Raw genomic sequence first — 23,069 nt, 5'->3', positions numbered from 1 at the left:
AAGCGCGTCTTTACAAACTTCGTTCAATTTTATACCACAATCTTGATTCTGGCAATTTGTCTTTTTTATGACATATATCTGGGTAATAAAACTATTATGCAAGAAAAGTGCAATCATTCTGCTTTTTGTTTATGCATTACGTAGAATATTTAGTGCAGCATATTCTCCAGAAAAAGGATCTGGCTTAACCTACAAAATACACATATTTTCCCCGTGGTAGGGAAAGAGTTAAATACCAAAGCAGTTGGACAGGAAACAATGAAAGCGCTAGGGTGGTTGGTTCGGCTAGTTGGTTATTCATGATCAAAAATAACCTACAGCGCCGAGGACAAGGACAGCGATAGACGACATACACAGCGCTGACTTCCAACAATATTTTATTGCTTTGCCACATCGTGTGTATACATACAAGAAATGGCATGCGCAGAAAATGTAACACAGTCACAGGGGTATTCTAACAGCAAGTCATTGAACTAAGAGCCATGGTCACCTGAAAAAATAAAAATTAAAATTAGAATTCCATTACGATTTCTATCTGTTCAGATACGTGACTTCACCATGGGTCAGCGCGATAGAGGGGGCACTAACGCAAATACTACCAAGTTTTCTGATTAAATCAGCTTCCGCAATTTCCCGGGTGAGCTGTGAGCTGTGTCTCGCTAAAACTTCAGTATCTTCAAAGAACGGCACGCAGCCGCAGTTCCGGCAATGGATGCCCAAGTAGCCTTGCACAGTGCTGCGGACGTTGTACACAGTGCTCTCTTAGTAGATCGTTTAAGCACCTGCCTGTCTGTCCAACATATTTACTGCCGCAAGACAGGGAAATTTGGTAGAGTACATTTGTTCTGCACGTCACAAAACGTTTTCTGTGCCCGACAGAACAACAACTCTGATGCGATTTAGGCGCGTTAACTCGCTTACAGAGCCTTGCCATTTTTTCAGGGGCTGAGAAAACGACTGTGATTCCTGCACGCTGCCCAATTTTCTTTAGTCTTTGGGAGACATCATGCACATACGGCAGCACTGCAAACCTGCGTCTTTCATATGTTGGCCAGACAGGCAGGTACTTAAACGATTGGAGAGCACTGTAACAACGTTCGCAGCACTGTACAAGGCCACTTGGGCATCCATTGCCGGCACTGCGGCTGCGTGCCATTTTTTGAAGATACTGAAGTTTTAGCGAGACACAGCTCACAGCTCACCTGGGAAATTGTGGAAGCTGATTTCATCAGAAAACTTGGTAGTATTTGCGTTAGTGCCCCCTCTATCGCGCTCCCCCCTGGTGAAGTCACGTATCTAAACAGATAGAAATCGTAATGGAAATTTTTTTTAATTTTTACTTTTTCAGGTGACCATGCTCTTAGTTCAATGACTTACTCTTAGAACACCCCATGTGACTGTCTAAAGCGCGGCATACATGGAGCGTTCTTTCACGGCGAACATCGCGCGGCGGAAATAGATGCGGCTGGACGACGCCGGTGGTTCGCTGGCTTCGCTTACATGCAGCGACAAACGGGCGGACGCGCCCGCCGCATTGTTGCCAGACTTTACGAATGTGTTACTGGATAACAAAAAAGGAATAAGCGGAATTTTTATTGTATTATTTATTGTTACTGACTAAACTTCGAGAAAAGTTGCATAGAGGCGCTTACGAACGATTTCTACACATTTCATTTAGCTGCAAGCATTTTAGCGGGTTGGCTTTGCGCCGTCTGGCGGGTCTGGCTACGTTGAGTGAGCGGGCACCTGCGATCACCGCGGAGTGCAGGCGTTGCAGAAGGTTTTGTGGATCTCCAACAGCGACGTTTACTTTGCGTAAAAATAAATTGTGGTTATTGATGTTTACTTCAGTGTCAGTTCCTGTTTTAAAGCCTCCTCCAAGAACTAGCGTTTTGTGCTGCAGCTGGAGAGGATACAATTATCTATATTTGGCGTGAAATGGGCGGCTCTCGTTCCGAGCGTGATCCGAGCGTGATCCTAAAGTTACTTGGTAAAAAAAATAGAATAGTTACTAATCTAAACGCGTGGTGTAAGCAGCGCCTGAAGCTGCTGCACCCAAACACGCGTCCTGGCGCCCAAAACATTCCGTGTGTGCACGCACACATAGATCGCGCACTGGTTTTGAAAACTATATACTGAGATAAAGGGGAATGAAAAAGAAATAAAACAACAACAGGAAAGCAGGAGGAATGAGTCTGATGGGACATCAAGGGCGCAAGAATTATATAACTATCCTGCAATTAGAACGACAATAAGTTGGCGCGACGAATATATAAATCAACGCGGTCGTGTACCGAAAGCACAAAGGGTGGTATCATCGGGTGATCACTTCCGCATATAAATTTGTTTTCATCAGTACCAAAATTGTGTGCTTACCTCCCGGATCGGTTCCGATGTCGGCGATGATCTCTGCCCATGCCACAGTTTTCTTTCGCTGGTCCTTGTAGTCGTGGCGACCACAATCTCAAATTATGCCACGCATTTGCACTGCTGAAATGAGCTTATAATTGTATTCTAGTCTCGCTGCTTTCGATGACTTTGCCATGGTTACAGTGCTGTCCCTAGAGCACTTGGATATTGTGCAGCCTCCGCGCACCTCTTGTATCCGCGACAACCGTATACCGAGTGGGCGCTTTCTCTTCGTACTAACGCTTGGCTTGTCTGGAAGACCCGCTTTCTCTGTAAACTATTCTCACGCCTTTCGGAATTTCACGTGGAAGCATAATCCTTCGGTATCTTCACATGTGCGCTCCTTGGACGCTCCCCGGTGCCGTGCGTCACCATATGTGTCTCATTAGTTTCGTCTGCCGCACACCTCAGGGCATACAGCTTGCCATGTACCCTTCTGGATTTCATTAGGCTTTCAGAGTAGCAGTTTCAGTTGTCCCTTTGTATGCTATCTTTGCTAGCGTCGCCTTTTCTATACGTGCGCTGACAACAGCATGTGAAAGCTGTGAAGCGGAAGTCAGCAATTTATAAATGTTACTTTATTTAGTGTACGTATTTTTTTTAAATTTGCTTTCGTACGTTTAATTTCTTTTCTCGTTCTTGCTACCGGCCATTTCTGGCGATGTGCCTCAGTCGAAAAACGATGCGGTGCCATCAACAATCTTCCCCGATGTTCCAGAGTATGATTGGAAGCCTACTACTTGGAAAAGAAAAGAGCGCAATCTGTGTGATCAAGCACCACCAAGAGTTGCGAAAAGACGAAATATTGTTCAGATTAGCCAGTGCTAGCTCATAGCACCCACGCGGCGGTTATAGTGGCGCTGGCGTCACCAGTAAATTCAAAGAGTTTAATACCCCATCACCCCCGACGAAAGTTAACTTCTTAAAACGAGGAAATGTTATTGACCACATCGACACCAATTCTTTTATTTAGACTTTCATGATGTACTTATTGGAGTCCGCCGAGTTTACTGCAATTTGACGTTGTAAATATGGGCAAGGTTTACCTTTGCTGTCACTTATTTTCCTGCATTTCGAGTAATAATCAACACTTACGCAGAATAAAGGTTTTAAGCAGGATATTTCACAGTAATTGCAATTTTTGAAAGGGTTGGTAAGAAAACTGTACCGCATATATAATTATCTCTTTCGTGAGCACGTCACTTAAGTTTGTAGACGAAAAATATGTATACACAAATTTGTACTCTTCATTTAATGCTCTGAAACATTCAATATTCGGCTGTAACGATCGATGGTGTCCTTTTCACGGGCAGAGAGACCAAAAGTGCGCGTCCAAACAAGCGCAAACGCCCACATTCCGTCGCTCCAGCGCAGCCGCGCGACGGACGCTCCCACGGTGGCACCAGCTAAAAAGGAAAAACAGACAAAAACGTTCGGCGGCTACCGGAAATCGGTGGGAGATCGATCGTCGCGACGCCTGGTGAACACGAGAGGCACTCCCGCCACTTCCGGCGGCGTCGATCGCCGGGCGTCGGTTTCTCCGATCGGTCCGGATAGCCGGCGGGCGTCAAATTTTTGGACGCCGAGGGGCGAGCATTCGACGCCGGGCGTTTTTTCGCCGCCTGGACGCCGGTTTTTTCGCTCCATGTATCCCAGGCTTTACATTTACATCGCATGCCCTTTCTTGTGTATATACACACGATGTGGAAACGCAATAAAATATTGTTGGACAGCGCTGTGTATGTAATATATCCCGCTCCTTTGATAATGAAACCGCATAGCTATTACCCCAGAAATACTTAACACTTCGGAAAACATCAACCACAGCAACGTTCAATTGCTAGACAAGATACTTTGTCACAGCTACGGCGGCACTTGTCGTCTGTCTTCCACAAACGCCGGCGTATAATCGCTACCGCGCTAACCTATCACCGCTTTTAGCAAGCTTTCAGTGCATGACTACATCCTCATTGCAGATAAAGAATTCGGATAAAAATGCTCCATGGCGCTTTCCGCGTTACCACTTCTTGATTAGACACTCTGACCGGCAAGCTTTTCATTGCATAAAAAATAGATACCATGAAAATAGGTTCTCAGTCCATTTAATCTTCACCTTCAAAAGTGGAACGCGATAGTATTCAAAGATCCCTGACTGCTTCCCACGCTTCCCGGCAAGTGCAGCTTATGTAGCCATAATGTTTACATGCAAACGCTGGAGGTGAACGATATGCACGAAGGCGAGCTTTCTGGTTCTTTTTTTTATTCCACCCTCACGGCAGGCGCCGCCGCTGCCACGGAGGCGAGGGAATGAGCGGGGCGCGCCGCTCCTACTGGGCAGTAACCGCGTGTCCTCGTTTTTTCCTGCTTCCCCTGTCCCGCTTATCACGGCACCACAAAATGTCATGCAAAATGAACTAGCACAAACCATCACACTCCTAATAAGACGTCGAATGGCAGCTGGAAAAAGGGTTTGTGTTCGAGGTTCCGCGTAACAAACATATGTTTTCTCGTATATTCAAATTAAAATTCAACGCTACCATGTCTGCAGGTTGAGTGTCAGTCATACTTTACTAATTTTCTGACGCGTTATACTTTGAGAAATGGAATTATTTCAGTCACGCATATGCGCCAGCCGAAGGGCCTACGTGGTTCGGTATCATTTTTCTCACACATACGACGGCGCCGACGCCGGATTTCCTGTGACACGGTGCCCTTAACACTATCGCGTTAAAGTTCATCTGGCACGCAAAGGAAAATGGCAGTAAAGCTTACCGAGAGAAACGCGGAGTAGGTTGAAAGCTGTGCCCAGCGCGATACTTCAACCAGACGCCTTCGCCATGGGCACACTGGAAGCGTGTTGTCTACCCGTGTTTCCCTTCTTTCATGCTAGCGCCACGATCGCACGACTCCATTGCTCTCCGTTTATGAGCGTAGCTATATTAGTACAGTGTACTGTGAAACACCCTCCGCTCCCAGGCTCATCCCGATACCCGGTGATTGGGTGTCGGCATAACACGAAGATTGGACGACGTTGCTGGCGTAAATGTTAGCATGGTGAAACGCGGTACAAATTTCGGTGCGGCAAGGATAAAAGCAATCGGCTCAGAGAACGATGTACTGAGGGCGGGGGGGGGGGGGGGGGGGGGGGCATTTCGCGCACACATGCACAGCCGCGCTTCCGGCTCAGCCAGTTAAATCACACCCTTCGAGATTTTTTTCTACTCGATGAGAGCAATGCCTCCTTTACTAGATTCCCGCAGCGTTGCTCGCTTTCCCATTATAGCGGCGGTTCCCTTAGTTCAGCATAAATCCCGTTAGGCGGCGCCCGTTGCCTTTTCAACTTCCGGCGGATGTAGTAGCGGCGGCTGAATGCTTCCGCTGGCGCGTTATATGCGCGGATGTCTGTTAGCGAGCGTTATCGCGAGCCTCTGAGACGGTGACAGATGCCATGGTAATCTCAGAGGCCGCAGCACGTGTTCTAAGTTGCAGGCGTTCGCCATGCGAGGCACTCGTTGCCTTTTCGCGGAGACGAGAAAAGGGAGAGGGCACGGACCGAGTTTACCGGTCAGCGCGGCAGGCATCTCGTAAAGGAGGCATTGATGAGAGTCACCTCTGGAGAGTGGATTAAGGCGCCACTTATAGCCCGAACAAAGCAAAGTCGCATATTTCCAGTAGCCCAAATATAGCCATGTAGCCAACTCGCCCAAGTCGACGTCAAACATTTTTTTTTCTGTAGCCCAGTTTGGCTATATATAGCCAAACCAGGCAACATTGCACGCGAACGCCAGCGATTACTCTAGAACATTCGTGGACTGATGTATAAAAGCCGACGAGCTTCACCCGCTGATCAGACTTTGACATTCGCCGACTGTGTTCACTGCTGTCGCCGTTCTTTAAGTCTAGCCTGTTCTTGTGGACCCAGGTTCGCCCAATAAAAGTTAGTTTCTTCTTTCACAGTATTGCTACTGTGTTCTTTATACATAACTACTACGTGACAGTATATACAAGGTACTTTGTTTAGTCAACCTATGTCACCGAAGAAACTCTGGCGTTGCTGCCACAATGTCAGGTAAGATGCACTGCTCGAAGAACACAGCAGACAACCGTCTAAGCCCCAAACCAAGAAGCACCCGTTCAATGTCATCAAACCGTTTATCCCTTTATACATCCTGGACGGTGGCGATATTACCGGTGAGCTCTGACGCCGCAGCAGTCTCGGAATGCGGGCGTCGCTCAGTGGAACGCCGGAGCACTTCTCTTTTTAAAATCTTGGAATCACCGGCAATATGGCGGCACATGCATAAAAAAAAGTCGCACTGATCACACAATACAGCACTTCACACACTGGACGCGCAACAAGCACACTTCAGCCACGCTAACAAAATTTTCACGGCTCGTATCCACGTTGTTCTGGTACAATCACGCTTCTTCCCGAATGTGTCACGTAAGCACTGGGTTGATCCGCAGGCAATTAGAACAAGCTGTCTTTCTCTACCATCATCTAACCCGGCAGTCTGCTCACATGGCAGATGGACCAAATTTCTCTCAGTGTTTGGCAAGCTTACGCCTTACGGGAAGTCGTAATATTGTCACGTGGTAGTGACTGTGAAGAAAGCAGCCAAACTGAGAAAGACGAAACTAGCGTTTTATTGGGCGAACTTGTGCCCTCAAAAACAGGGTACACTCAAAGAATGGCGACAGAGGCGAACACAGTCGGCGATCGTCGAAAATTTGATCAGCGGGTCAAGCGCGTCGGCTTTTATAGATCAGTCGTCGTATGTTCCAGAGTAACCGCTGGGACCCGCGTGTCTTCCGCAAAGTTCTACATTATTCGCGTCGCGCACACATGCAATCAGAGTACACAAGTTTCGGTCACAGACAGTGTATGGAACCATTGATAACATTCCAGAAACTTCCCACGCATGCAAGCGCGTCCGGCGCTGTGCGATAAGATTTGTTAGGCAGTGAAACGTGAAGCCCGATAAAGACAAGTACACGTGTCAATAACCTGCTTGGTCATCTGCCTTCGGCTCAAGACGCATGAGAGCCCTCCGATCTGTATCGATTTCTACTCCCGAGTGCATTCTAATGCTGTAGGACCTTGGCCTCTTGGCGTTCCGAGGACAACGCCTGCTGCTTTTCAGTCGTTTACCCATACACTATTTTCCTGTATCAGGGTTGAAATACTTCGGGCCGTATGACGGCGACTGAATTCCTCCTCTGCTTCTCCCTGACTGCACGATCTTCATCGCAAACCCTTTTCAGGTTGACTGCCTTGGATGGGAACTTTATGGGGTGCAGCGAAGTCGTAGTGCGCAGTCGGGCGGCCCGTCAAGAGCTCGGCTGTAGTTTCCCCAAGGGTCCAGGGGTACCCGTGTGTGAGGCCAGGTATTGGTCACGGGATTTCTCAATAAGACGTTTTATTTTCTTAACCATCCTCTCCGCTTCTCTGCTGGCCTGTGAATATCTCGCGCTGGACGCGATATGTCGAAGTCCATATTCTTCAGAAAGGAGTGAAATGTTGACGAGATACGCTTTGTTGCATTGTGTGAAAACACTATTTCAGGAATACTATGCCGTGCAAAGATACTCTTAGGCTGATTTAGTACGTTGTCACTGGTAGTCGCTGCAAGACGAGCAACTTCTGGATATCCTGACGGGTAATTAACAATGACCAGATAGTCCATTCCCTTAATTTCGCAAAGGTCCATGCGCCCTTTCTCTCAAGGCAGCATCGGGGTGTTGAACGAGATAATTGGTTGTACAGCCTGTTCGCGCGACAAATACATTCTCCGCAGTTTCTCACTAACTTTGCTAGTTCCTAGTTTAATAACGGCCACCACACGGATTCAAGCGCACGCGCTCAACATTTAATGATGCCTTGGTGACCATCACGTAGGTGACCCAGGACTTCGGCCCTTTGACAATGCGGTATGACTAGGCGCATGTCTTTCATCAAGACCCCATTGCGAACGGAGATGGTCGCCCTAGATTGCCAATATGGTTGCATGTATACTTGAAGGTGGCGATAATGCGGCCATCCGTTTCGGCACAAGCGAACCAACATTTGCCAGATGGTATCTTCTGCCTGACCCTGCGACACCTCCTCTAAAACGTTAACTTCAGGCACGGTATCAACGCAGCCTTAGGCAGAGTGTTCGAATTCAGATAAAGACCGCGCTTGATGATCTTACAACTTGATTTGAGCGGAGCCCTCGAGAAAGTATGGGCCAAGACAAGATTTTCGCAGGGCACGTACTGAACTTTGAACATGAAGCACATTTGCCTCATTCGGAAGCGCTGAATACACGGAGGAAGAAAATCAAGTGGCGCTTTGCCCAGTAGCGTTACGTGCGGATTGTGGTGAGGCTCGAACTTCGAGTTCTCTGAGATACCCCTCAAACATCTCCGCTGCCCATGCTAGGGCTAGAGCTTCCTTCTCGATACGAGACTCTGTCGGCGATAATAACCTGGAGGCAAACGCCGCTGGACGGCGCTCACTATCACCTCGCTCTTGGAGCAAGACCGAGCCGTAGACAAATGGAGAGGTATATGCGGAAACAATTGACGTGTGTTTTGGATCATATTTTGCCATGCAACGACAGAACATATCAGTTATTTCATGCTACTCAGATCCTCTTCTAGAGGTTTACCCTATGTCCACTCGCCACCCGCTTGCAAACGTTCGCGCAGCAGAGCGCTTATCAGGGACAAATCAGGAATAAACCTGGCTAGGTGATTAGCCATGTCAGCAAGTCTGCGCACACCGGTTACGTCACTAGGTGGTTCTAGGTATAAAGTTTCATACAATAATTAATATAGGGAACTCTGGCGGTAGTGTCTATGGGAACTGTAATAGTAGGTTCGGAGGGGCCAGTATGGGAATTATGGGAAGTACATGAATTTGCCCAAACATCATCCTTCCGCCTTCAACTTGACTTTGTAATCACCTCATTTCCAACAATGTACTGCGTAATAAATTGGGAAACATAATTAAAGTCGTCCGACGGCACTATTCGAACACATGACCTCTAGCATGAAAGCCTGATATTGAGACCGTTAAGCCACAGACTCATGGATCGATAAGCGATGTGAAACGCCCTTATGAATTTATCGCGTGCATGCCAGTCCATTGAGATGCTTGGGGCGTATCGGCTTGGCCACCTCGACAAGCTCAATTGTTGCAATTGGTAGCGAGTTGCGTGCTCGCAGCATCTTCAGCACTTTAAAGAGTATAGATTGCTCTGAAGGTTTCGACATTGAAGTCTTATAAAGCGTAATATACAAAGCCACAAAACTTCTGAATACACAAACACAAAGATCAGAGAAATACATGTACTTCCCATCATTACCATGGCGGGTCAATGATTGCAGCGCCAGAGTTCCCTCTATAGTACATTGTAGAAGGCTCTATGGTTCAACGTTTTTAAGGGCATATACTTTCCTTGGACCTTGTTTTATGTCTTCCTTATTGATAAGGCATTCCAGAAACTCTACTTCTGCGAAGCCAAAGCAACAGATTGCTTTTTTTTAGCGTTATACCTTCTTTTTCCAGCTTTTCCAATGTTTTCTCAAGACGCTGGTCATGTCCTGCTTTCCTGCTCACTAAAATTAAAATATCATCTATCAAATTGACAACTCCAAGCATGCCGGCCAAGATTTCGGACATTCGTTGTTAAAGGTATTCGGGCGCCTATGTGACACCAACAGGCAGCCTTTAAAAGCAGTACTTTCCGTACGGCATTATGAAAGTGTTATGATATGGCGTTATGACACCTTACTTTCGCTGCATCACTTAATCTGGTAAAAGACAGAAACTGGGAAAGACAGAACGGGTGGATGCGTGCCCAGTTTTGCACGTATAAGTTGACTTCTTACTTCAAATAAATCAGTTGTAAGTTCAGCGCCGTGTTTGTCTCCTCCTCTTTCTGGTCCTGTCGTCTAGCGCTGTTTGAATTTTATTGTTACCATGGGACACCAACTCGCCCAATCCGCTGCCCACAAGCAAGCAAGACAGAATTCTTGTCTTGCTCTGAAAATACCGTTGCACCATTTAACAACCCTAGCGTCTCATCCACAGTTGGCAGAACATAACGTTCCTTAAGTACATTTCGGTTTAGGTGCGTCAACTCAACACAGATTCGTACACACAAAGTACGATGGAGTGCCTTGCGCAAGTGAAAGCAGTTCTACCTTGCTGGATGTGAAGCCCTTCTTGCGACAGACCGCGCTGAAGTGTCTCTTCGCGTTGCAGCGATAACACTTTGCTGCCTTCGCTGGGCACGCAACCCTTGGATGCGACGATTGCCCGCAGAACGGACGCTTTGCCTTTAGTTGCCGTGCCCCCTACGTGATGCCCGAGATGCTCCTATTAAGTGGTTGCGAACGCGCGCACTTCTTTTTGATAGCGTCCACATCTGTTTCCATTGTCGTAATGGACGAACCGTTGTTGTTTCTCAAGCGGCTGCTGTTGCTCGTGTACTGTTTCTTTGAGGTAGACCTTGGCGACGGCACTTTGGAAGAATTTGGAAGTTATGACTGTGGAATTAAATTAAAAGAAAAGTCATGTATGTTAAGAAAAAGGGTCCACCTTATTCTTAGGGATTGCCAAAAAAGAGAAAAAGAAATGTCATGCGGCTTCCTCGCGGAGAAATGGTCTTTCTTGTTAAGACCCTTTAAAAATTTAAAATAAGGTCACTAAAGGGCCTGTTCTGGCTCCAACTGCATTGTTCTAATTCCCTCCCCGTTACCTCCTTAAATGCACAGTGCTCGACATGATGAAAGCAATAATGCTACAATCGCTAAAAAAATAAACGCGCAGGCACTCAGTACTGATGTTTAACCAGCGATGCTGAAACGTGCGGCCCCGTTCTTTAGGACTGTGGTAATCCTGACGGTGCATTAGACGGCGGCTTGGTAGGCTGCCGTATCCTCGGTACGCAGTTTCTGCTTGCACTCGGCTTCACGAGCCTGTTATTGTGCGCAGGCTGCAGCATCGGCACGAATAGACGAGCTGGTTTCCGGTTCCGCTCGTAGCGTTGTTTATCGAAAGCTGCCTGCTCCTCAGGAGTGCGTACGACGCGTGGCCTAGCCATTTTGGAGCAGGCGAGAAACTGCTGCGCGCGCGCTCGGTTGCGACGTGGAGCAACGACATCACTACTGGCGCAGCCAATCGCGCGCTTCACTTTTTTTGTTGTCGCGCACGGGCATAGCGATGCGACGGAGGAGTTTTCGGCGTACACGCGACAGACGGACGGACGAATCGGCTCCTCATGTACTGCTCCGCTGCAATAAATCCACATTAGAGCATTGCATTACTAATATTGTGAAGCTTTGCTCGACCAACACGCCACAAATGAAGACCTACGCCTATAATTGAACCCAGATACCGCAGGTAAGAGATGCAAGAAAATGAAATATTTGAAAGGATATCTACAACAATCAAAGTTTTTTGAAACTTTGTAAACATTAAAGAAGTATTTCAAGGATATTTAGTTCACTCCCTAACTGAATAGCTGCAGACGAGATTGCATGTACGGAGATGTGGACATTGGTTGCGGCAAGCCTTTTACATTGTGTACTATATATCTGATGATTTTTGTCCGCTAAGATGAGTCATCATATTCAGGTTGGGTGTTGGCCACTTCTCTAAGAGCAGGGTGAAACTTACGGAACAGATTGTTTTGAATGATTGCCTATGACAAGTTCTATGCGGAGTTCACTGTATATCCCACTTGTGCATCCACACTGCAAAAAAGCAGCGTGGGTGTCGGACGATAAGTGTAATAAATCGCCTTCGAAATCTCACTGAGTGTGTTGATGATTTCATGTTGTGCAAACAGACAGCCTTCCATCTGTCAGCGAGGGCATGAAGGCCTGAAGAGAAAAATAGTCATCGCCAGCAAGTACGTTCGCGCAGACCATACTGTGTTAGACAAGTCTAAAACCAGGACACGCCGAGTGCAGCTATCGCTACTGCACTATACGTCAATGATTTTTCCCAATTACAAGCAACAGCTAGTGGAGAATGCTTTTTTTTTACTTATATGACCGACATTTCTGCCAAACTTACAGCAATGTATAGCGTGGCCTGTTTGTATTGCATTCATAATGCGGGAATACATAGCATTTTGCGATAAACGCACCATGGCTTTCCCAGTCTCTGAGCTCACATGCAGCTTCAGACTCCATCAAAACAGGGACTAATTCTAGTTTCATTCCTTTTTAAACATTCATGGCAAGACGACGTTCGGCTTTCAGAGCAAACTGCGGCTGCTGTGAATAGTAGCTGCAAGTGGGACTTGTGAATTACCGCATGAAATATTATGTTGAAGGGCAGTTTTCAAAGCTTGTAGATGGAGCATTGTTACGCGTAACGCAACACCAAAGAATTTCAGTGCACGAAGTTGTTGCAGAATCAAACATTCATCGCAGGCAATGCATCGCTGCAACCATTTCGTGATTTCGTGCAATCATCGTGCATTTCGCCACTACAATCGAGACGAAAATTGGATACCTATTCGTACGAACACTGCATTGCTGACTCTGCTTGGACGCGGAGTTGCAAAGTAGCGATGAAATTTAACCTTCTTCAGTGTGTTGTGTGACGACAAACTTAAACGGTCAGGCCTACATCAAGCAAGAACAGACGGGCACATATGTACAGCTTGAGTTGCCCGGTATTCATCTACGTGTTCGGCTCTCCGCAATGAGCATGTTTGTTTTCCGGTGCGTGTGCCCGTCAAATTGACAGCTTTAAGCATTTATTTTAAGCATATATATGTTTGTGACATATATATGTCACAAACATATATATGCTTAAATATACGGGGATATAAAACAGCGGCCAGCGTTCACACATTACACAAAATAAATTATTTGAAGAACACAAAAAGGGCGTACATGACGTATGCTTTCAGGGTATTACGCAGGTCTTAATTTTAAATGGCGGTCTTTTTCTGAAGCCGCGTTCTTTTAAACTCGGAGATGCTATGCCCCCAATGCACGTTAGCTACCAAACTAAAAGACGCGAACAGCGCTCTGATTTATAAGGCTGTAGGATAAACGCGAACGTGTTGAAGTGAGCGGCACATACCGTTGCAGACTATCGGGCGGCGCACTGGGGCGAGCCGTGCCTGCACCTAGTGTCTACGCCGACATGCGTGGACGCAAACACTGGGTGCTTCCGTGACCGGCCACCCAACAGGACCACAGCGACGGGCTGGTCGTGCCAATGTCTCGAAGGATTTCCTATTCACAGTACGGGACTCGGTAGATGTGAGAAAGGTGGGTGCCGTTAATTATGTATTCGGCATTGTTAAGTGTAGCCAAAACACCTCAATAAACGAGATCACAAGCACAAAATTGAATGCCAGTCAGTGGGCTTGTTAGGTAGATATAGACGTGATAATTGCACCAATGCAAAGGAGAAAAAGGCGGCTTAGTGACCTAACATTCACTAAGCGAGCAGCGAAAGTTGATGCATGGAATTGTCCGCTTTGTGAATTGCGTTTGTGCGTCGGAAACATTGCGTCTAAAGAAAGGCAGAGAAAGGTTAATGGAAGCGCACATCTGAAAGATTGAAGAAGAGATAACTCACCAGGAAAGATATTTAACGTTTTTGTCGTGGTTTATAGTGCTACTTTTCTCCGTTGGTATTTCACGCCGTTTTCTTTTACATTGATTTCAATGCATATAGTTGTCGCAAGTTTCAAAACCAATGTGTCCTACTGGAATCTCTCAGCAGGACGCATATCAGAGCGTCATTTTCGCCTATGGCAGGGTGACGCCTCTTTAGTGTGGAACGGTTCTGGAAGTACTATGTTTTATTCTGCTCAGGCTCGCACTTGGGCGAAAGCTGCGTTGAAGACAACCAGTGCCGCTGGTTCACACAATTTGCCGTTTGCTCGCGCGGTTGGTGCCAGTGTGCCGACGCCTACACGACTGGCCGAGACGGCAGTCAGTGCATCCCAGGTGAGCAGGCTCCATGTTAGCCGGATATGTGGCAGCCTTTAAAAGTTTTGTTCCGTACTTTTTTGTTAGGTTATGTCGTTGAGAAGCTAAGCTTTGTTCTATGTAATCAGCAACAGCACGCAAGTTAAAAAAAATATTCAAAGAAATGTCAGGATCCAGTGTGCTATGAAAGTAAGCTTTTATAAGTGTTTGTCAAGAACGCGGTTCTGGTTTAATCATAATTTCGAAGTATATAGCTAATTACCATATTAGGCAAATTTTCACATGGAAACGCCTCGCTCAGCGTACACTTACGGCACTCGAATATGGAGGATTTCACACAGGATGACGAAGTAATGACAGTGGTTGAATGATGACAAAGCTAGTTCAGCGATGGTACAACACCAATGGCGCGATGATGGCATGAATACACTAATAATGGCTCAGGAACAGCTACAATAGAACGATCACCAAAACGCGACCATGAACGGCAACAAAAAAAAAATAAATATGGCGTTTTACGTGCCAAAACGACTTTCTGATTATGAGGAACGCCGTAGTGGAGGACTCCGCACATTTCGACCACCTTGGGATCTTCAACGTGCACCTAAATCTAAGACACGGCTGTTTTCGCATTTCGCCTCCATGGAAATGCGGCCGCCATGGCCGGGATTCGATCTCGCGACCTCGTTCTCCGTAGCCCAACACCATAGCTACTGAGCAACCACGGCGAGTCTGAAAGGCAATGGCGACGACAGAATGACGACGCTTTCGTAGTTATGACGGTGGGACAACGACGGCAAGACGATGATTGAATAACGACGAATGACAACGCAGGGACGACAACAGAGTGGAGAGAACAGAACGGCGACGAATGAAGGAGAATGAATAATTGATCGAAATTAAAAACACGTGGTTCGGATCTTGGCGATGAAAAGACGACAGGGATGTGTTTGAGCATGCGTCCCAGTTTGCAGAAGTCGCCTGTGCCGGCCACCTGGTTTGCACTATATCCCGTGCAGGTTTTCCGTACGTCCGGCACGAGCTAAATGTGCACAATAGCAGTTAGCACTCGTAAAGTGGGAGAAAGAGGGAAAAGCAGCTTCGAATTAAAACGAGGGCTCATTCTAGTCGAATTGAGATAAAAGAATTCTGGCATAACGCATTGCACGATGATGGTCTACGTTAACGGAGCCCTGAAGCGGTTTTTATCGAAGTCGAGAAATGCATTCGAAGGTTAAATAGGCTATTTCAAAAATACTTTGCCACGAATTGTTGATCAGTAAGTTCAACAGAAGCAGAGTCATTGGCAATCAATGCATCTGTAGATGCAGATCCTTGTGATCTCCTGGCACGTACCAAGAATCAAGTAGGTTATAGTAAAGTCTAAAATAAGTCAACATGTTATAATAGGTAAGCTATAAACGAAAGATAGAGATCGTAGAGCGTTCATGATTTTATGAAACTGATATTTCTATCATGACCGTGAAGTAAAACAATTCAAGTTCAACTTTAGTGAAAGAAATGGAGGCTAAAAAATTTGTTTCCATATCTTAAATATCATTCATTCTAAAAGAAAATCTTAAATGGCAGCGCTAACCTTCCCGTCGCTGTTCGCAAACATCCCCGTAGCGGTGCTTCCACATCTTTTATGCATTGCATTGCTGAAGCTGCGGTGGAGTGGGGGGCGGCTGTAACGCTTCGCCTGCCGAACGTCACCGTGTCGCGTAGTTCAAATGTGATTTTGCAAACATAGACGATACAACTTCCAGTTTTCGCGCTTACAATGCGCCAAATTCGGTTGCCGTCAGCGAACTGCCGTGCTTCCAGCCATCGGAGTCGCCGCGACAGCCCGCGGTAGCCGCGGTATGTACGCTGCGTAGCACATGTGCATGCATGTGCATATGCGCATATGCGCAACTGGCATATGCGCAGCGCTTTCTTCGTGCACGACATGGCTTGGGTTCCGGCTCATGCTCGTATGCTCCAGTATGGCCGTGCTACGTGGTGCGCATCCGCTTTGTCCTGCACCAGCTTGGCCGACGGATGATAGCCTAAGCGAGCCTGCGCATTTGGAAGCGCAATCAATATCTAAATACGAAGCGAAGCGAACCGAGGAGAGCAGTCAACATTTCGTCCAGAAAGGCGAAACATAGCAGCGTCGACACTCAGCTTAGGCAGAAGCACGTACCGGGCCAGGACGAAAGGGCGGTACACTTACGCTAGAGGAACCATTCAGCGGGCTAGCGCAAACTTTTAACTAATTTTATTTCCGTTATAGGTGAATGCATGCTGACTTAACCTATTTTGCACCATTGTTCCCATTTGGGAGCAAATCACAGCGACATTGTAAAATGCTACAGAAGCGCGTGCATATTTTTAAAATGTAATAAAATGACAATTCACCATGTCCTAGAAGGTCGAAGCGTTTAAATAGTACCAACCTATTACCCGTTATTAGTTTCGTATTCCGTTCGTGCGGTTACTACTTCATGTCAGTTTTCCCGCCGTATTGTTCTTTCGGCAAGGAGCGAAAACAAAGGCTCTTAGTTAAGTTACCCGATACTATTGTGCAACATTTTAGTGCAGTGGTTTTTTCTGATGTGTCTCGCACTGCCATATTATGTAGAACTTTATTTAGGCGGAGTTATGGTGCAAACATCAGCGCGTTCGCATGAATGTTCCAAAATGGGAACAATAGCACAAAGCGGTAGCGTGCGTGCTGCTGAAATCGCCGTTGCTACTGACGTAATGAATGAAACTTTTTACCAAGCCGATGCCTCCTCGTAAGTTTATGTCACTTGAGGAAACTGGACCTGTTCTTCAACAATGATTTTTCGGGGAAAGTGCATTCTGTGCTTTTACCGCACCAAACGCATGTGATGTACGCACTGATGAACAATAAGGCGGCGCCGACCTGGCGTATGTAGACGCGGTGCCAAATGAAGTGGCTGGTCAAATAGAGCTTCACACATCGGACTCCAAGGAATACGAAGGTGAGAATGAGGAATGTGTACGTTCAAAGGCACAAAAAACAAAGAAAAAAAGCGACACCGATTCCTAAATGGAAGCGCTCTCAATGGGATCTCAATGGATAGCGCACAGGACCAGCCCTTGCGAGTAACTTACACTGCATTGGTGGACGCAAACCCATTTGAATGTTTCAACCACTTCTTCCAAAAGAAAATAAATGTACTGATAACTGAAGAATCTAATCGCTATGAGCGACATCAGTGTGGCCATAGTTTCAAACTGACGGAAGAAGTTTGTCAGTTCAAGCAATTCTGTTCTTCAGTGGCTACCACTAGCTTCCTCGTACAGATTTTTACTTGACAAATGCTGTAGCACTTGTGTTGGGTACAATAAGACGGGAAAATTTGTGGCTAATCAAGAAGTACCTTCATGCGGCAGATAGTGCAATGCTGGAAATATAAGACATATTGTCGACGATGCGCTCCCTGTTGCGTCTATGGTCGGGTAAAACTTGAGAAAAAAGGGGAGTCCCCCGCCCGATGACCGAAGTGCGACAGCCGATGGCCTCCGCGACTAAAATAGTCCCGCTAAAAAGAAACTGCTTCTAGAACACGCAATTCTCAGTATAAATAAAGGTTTTTGTATTTTGTTGACTGGTTTGGTAGAGCTTTTGTGATTGAAATGCTACAACGCACGCCGGATCGCGAGAGAAAGACAACCCCTTGCCTTCTACAAAGCTGCGCGTCGTCTGATTCTTTGCTTCACTGTAAGTGACAAAGTAGAAAGAGCAGCTCTGCATGGCGTTTGCGCTTGCTTACATGTACACGCACATTTACTACTCATTTCCCGAGCTTAAAATGAATCAATTGCTATTGAACAAGTAATTACATAAAACAATACATTTATCATAACCATTAAAAACCTGGGGCATGAATACTCGAGGCAGCAAAGGTACAAAAATGCTCTATTCATCGTTTTAAATAAGTACTCTTGGTTTAAAATAGCATAAAATTTATAGTTTTTCTTTTGTATTTTGTGAAATTTCTTTCTCGCTTTTTTTTTGCATGCCTGCAATTTCGCCAGTTGGCGCAATGCATTTCGTGCGAGTTTTCCGACATGGAGCCCAGCAAGGTGACATCGGGATGCGTTCATATGTTGCCGAACGAGCCTTGTGTCGCCTCGATGTCCACACCACCAACGAGCCTCGACAAGAACAAGAGTGGATACATCATGAACAGCGATTCACGCACCATGATCCTCCACTGCTACACGTATTGGCGTAACAGTGAGCCTCAGCACAGCGTGGAGGCCACGACCAAGTTTGTCACCGAGATTCTCGGTGTCAGCGAAAGCAGTGTTCAATGTTAGGAGGGAGGACAAAGCATCGCAAATTTCGGGTGGTAAACTGTCGACGGCCTCGCAAAAGCGCCCACGATATGCGGAGAAAAGAAGACGCAGCACGAAGTATGGCAGCTTCACGTTGTGCCCGCTGAGGTCATGTGTGCACGCTTTCTTTCGCCGCAACGAGATACCGACGGTCGAGATGACAACTAACAAGTTCTCGAAGCGTATGGATTTCCCATCACTGAAGCGGTGTTCTGTGCGTCGCCTACTTGTCGAGATCGGATTCAAGCGCGAGAAGAGGAGCCGCAATTCGCTGCTTATCGATCGGGATGACATCGCTGAATGACGGAATCGCTACCTTCGTGACGTGGAGCGCTACCGGGCGGAACGCCGAAAGATATTTTTCCTGGACGAGACATGGCGGACGGCGGGACACACTCGGACAGACACCGTGGTCCAAAAGCGCCTATATGCTCGATCAAATGGCATGTCGACGGGTCTGAAACAATCTTCTGGAAAAGGCCAGCGCCTGATTATGACAGCGAGGATGGCTTCGTCGACGGCTGCTTAGATATATTTCGAGGCCAAAAAACAAGCGACTAGCACGAAGAAATGGAGGACAATCGCTTCGAGGGATGGTTTAATGACGTTCTGGAGAAGTTATCTGCTGGTAGCGTCCTTGTCTTGGACAATGCACCTTACCTTTCCCAGCGAGAAGAGAAATTGTTGACGACAGCTTGGAAGAAGGGAAAAATACAGTAGTGGCTGAAGAGAAAAAACATCTCCTATAGCGGAAGGATGTTGACAAATAAGCTGCTTCAGTTGGTAGCATCTGTAAAGCCACGCTTTCTAAGCTACATCGTAGACAATGAAGTTGAAAGGGCCGTCTGACACTTCTTGGAGTTACCATATCCAACCCATCATCATCCAACTGGGTGAAGATGACACTTAAGAAAGCTACTCCGACTGTGAGCTGACCGGCATTGAGCCACTCGATGAAGCAAACAGCTTCTTATTAACGAAAGAACAGCCCTTATTAGGGCTAAAAAAATTGCTGGTGGGTTCACAGCAGCCAAGCATTCTCCTGTGACCTCGCATATAAATAAGTAGTTCATTTAGTGACATATTCCTTTTAATGGAAGCTCATTTCTGAAAAAGTAACGTCCTGCACAGATTGTGCGCAATATAAGAATTGTTACGGAAACGCGCTGAAATTGTTGGAAAATCAGAATGTGAATACAATCATTAACCCTGAATAACGCTGTGGGGCCAAAATGCTTATTCGGCCAGCCAATGTCCAGCTTGACACGAAAAGCAGCAGTGAACGCGAAACTGAGAGCCACTCTTAGCACCCTGCACTCGAAAGCACATTCATGTGGTCGCATTGTTTCTTTGGTTATCTGGATCAGCAAATAATGTGGATAAGAGAACAGTTATAAAACATCGTTGGCTTAGTGAGGCCCAAAGTGCTCACTAAGACAGCCATTCTCGAGTTGACGGGCCCTATGGTGAAGTAGCAGCAGCCGAGGCGAAATTGACCGCCAATGTTGGCAGCCTGCATTTCGAAAGGAAAAAATACAGCCGTGTTGGAGCCATTGTCAAGCTTTACAAGCACCTAAAGGCTATAACATGCAGCTAAGCAATAACAAAAACACATCGTCAGCTTGATTTACTCCACTGCACAGTCATTTAATTTCATCAAGTCACCAAGTCACTTGAACAAATAAGAACAATGCAGAGCAACATGCCCCTGTTAGGCGGCCTTCTTCCATGTAGTTGTGCTGCCCCTACTGTTTTTTTTTCCAGCCTGTTGAGATTAATAATGCCAATGTCAGAAGGTCCAAAATACCATATTGGGCAGCCACCCTCGAGCATGACGGGCCCTGTTATGAAACAACAGTAGTCGGGGCACGCTTGAAAGCCACCTTTAGCAGTCTGCACTTTAAAGTGCAGTCATGCGTAGCCATTGTAGGTGAAACAGCAGCAGTCGATGCTAAATTTCCAGCCACTGTTGGCAGTTTGCATGCCAAAGCATAATTATGTGGTTGCATTCTTTTGGTTATCTGGCTCAGGCAAGTAATGTTAATAAGAGAACAATTATCAAACATCATTAGCTTAGTGGGCAATCACCGTCGAGCTTGGTGGGCCCCTTGGTGAAATAGAAGCAGTCGGCGGCACAATTGAAAGGCACCTTCAGCGTCTGCACTTCAAAGCGCAGCCATGTCGTAGACATTGTAGATGAAACAACAGTAGTCAACGCGAAATTTACCGCCACTTTTAACAATTTGCATGCAAAGGCAGATTCATATATGTGGTCGCATTCTTTCTTTTCGTTGTCTGGCTCAGGCAAGTTATGCGGATAAGAGAACAATTCTCATACATCATTAGCTTCGTGAGGCCCAAAATACTCATGTGTGTAGCTATTAATAGCAGTGGTCGAGGGCATGCTTGAAAGGCACCATTAGCAGTCAGCACGACAAAGCGCAGTCACGCCGTAGCCATTGTTGGTAAAACGGCAGCAATCAACGCTAAAATGACAGCCACTCTTGGCAGCTTGCATGCAAAAGCACATTCATGTGATGGCATTGTTTATTTTGGCTATCTGGCTCAGGCAAGTAATGCGAATAAGAACATTTATCAAACACCATTAGCTCAGTGAGGCCTAAAATACTCATTCGGGTACCTATTTATAGCAGCAGTCGAGGGCACGCTTAAAGGACACCGTTTGCAGTCTGCACATCAAATCACAGCCATTGTTCTATTTGCTCGCCGGGCAAATAACACGAATGTAAGCATAATTTTTCACCCTGAATAGGTCTGCTAGCATTGCTTGTACTAAATATGCTCAGGAAAGTTGAATGTGTTTTATTGAGGCAATTATTTAATTCACAAGCCACCGGCATAGCGACGGCGAGGTTCAGACAATGACATTGGTCAAGTAATAAACGGTGAAAGTTGAAAAAGCTCTAAGCGCACTACTTTGCTGCGTTCCATTCATTGAAGAATGTCTTTGTAACGATGAAAGTGTCAGACAGGAAACGACACCCTACTGCACAATATTATTTGTGTTGAACATTTTCACCGGCATATGTGATGGGCAGCAAAACCCTTAGTTTACTAAGACTCAAAGCGTGAAAAATGCAACAGCATAGCAAAGCAATGTTCCACAATATGCACCCTTTCATGTGCACTTCTGGCGAGCTATCACATGCACTGATGCATAAGTAGGAACAGAAGTAAGAGGCAAAAGTACTGTGCAACGCACATGACGCTTTTAAGCAAAGGTATCTGTAAACCTTTATGTTTTCATAGGCGATCAAAATTTGTATTAAGCAAGCTGTTTAATCACATTGCGGCAACAACGCAGGAAGCGGGCGACAGCAAACACAGCGAGTAGGCAGATTGAGAATACGAGGTAGACCAGTGAGAAAGCCTTTAATGAGATGGAAGAGGCCAGCCCTGCTGTTTACAGGAGTTAGGGCTTTGAACGAGATTGGTTACTGAAGATGTGTAAAAAGAATTTGCTGAAAGAAAACTAGCAAAAACAAATGCTAATATAAAGTAAAAAGACAGAAATAAGGGTAAGCACAAACACGCATGGAAGCAGGCACGTATTCACCCACAAACGCGAAAACTGGGAAAATGTCAAAAATAAAGAAATGTGGGAAATAAAAAAAATTGACAAGGGGTGCTATGCAGGATGCGCCGAGTTTCTCGTTGACCCGAGTTTTACCCGAGTTTGCTCGACGGCAGTCAGTGAACGGAGATAGCGCAGAACGCGCAAAAGCTACAGGCAAGAAAATATGTAGACAAAAAGGCGCGTATGACAACATGAGCGCACCCTGCGCGGCACGCTGCTTCCACGTTTAAAGCGCAGAAGGCTGCACAACGAAACGCGCCAGCGCCGCGTCTGGTTATCGCCGGATTATCGCAACTTCGCAATACCGTGACTGTCCCGCTGTCTGTCTGCACGCTTGCCGTGAGCTGCTTGTCACGCCTTTACCGGGCGCGTCAAGGGCGTGCCTCCTTTTTCGGGCACTATCTTTCTATCCCTCATCGAATGCGAACAGGGTAAATGCGGCGCATTCTTGCACCTACACTTTCACTCAAACGAATACGTTAAAATAAAACAAATAATATAACGAACATTTTTATTTCTTTACTATTTCTTTACTATTTCTTTCTTTAATATTTTTCGTTTTGAATGCTAGAAATTTCTGATGACGAACGGAGATTGAGCAAATTATTAAATTTCGTACTTCTCGCCGCGAGTGGCGATAGTGAGGCGAAAGCTTAGAAGCAATTTCATTGAAGAGGGTCGCACGCACGAGGGTGTTCATACTATCAGAAGTCGCCCTAGGGGCGCTGCAGTACTATTCTCAATAAAGTCA

General features: G+C 46.3%; 1 protein-coding gene across 6 annotated transcripts in view; it reads left to right on the top strand.

Annotated features, from left to right (window-relative positions):
• LOC142584689 (uncharacterized) overlaps positions 1-23,069 on the top strand; it is a 132,279-nt gene that overhangs the window by 65,199 nt on the left and 44,011 nt on the right. For 5 of the 6 annotated variants that reach the window (XM_075694882.1, XM_075694879.1, XM_075694883.1 and 2 more), the window contains 2 exons: positions 13,513-13,695; positions 14,248-14,382. In XM_075694882.1, the coding sequence (XP_075550997.1) occupies positions 13,513-13,695; positions 14,248-14,382 (318 nt within the window). The remainder of the gene's footprint in view (positions 1-13,512; positions 13,696-14,247; positions 14,383-23,069) is intronic. The other variant, XM_075694884.1, reaches the window with a different exon arrangement.

The sequence above is a fragment of the Dermacentor variabilis genome, chromosome 6 (assembly GCF_050947875.1).
Source record: "Dermacentor variabilis isolate Ectoservices chromosome 6, ASM5094787v1, whole genome shotgun sequence".
In the NCBI taxonomy this organism is placed as follows: Eukaryota; Metazoa; Arthropoda; class Arachnida; order Ixodida; family Ixodidae; genus Dermacentor; species Dermacentor variabilis.
Note: the sequence above shows the minus strand (reverse complement) of the source record. Positions and strands in the feature narration are given on the sequence as shown.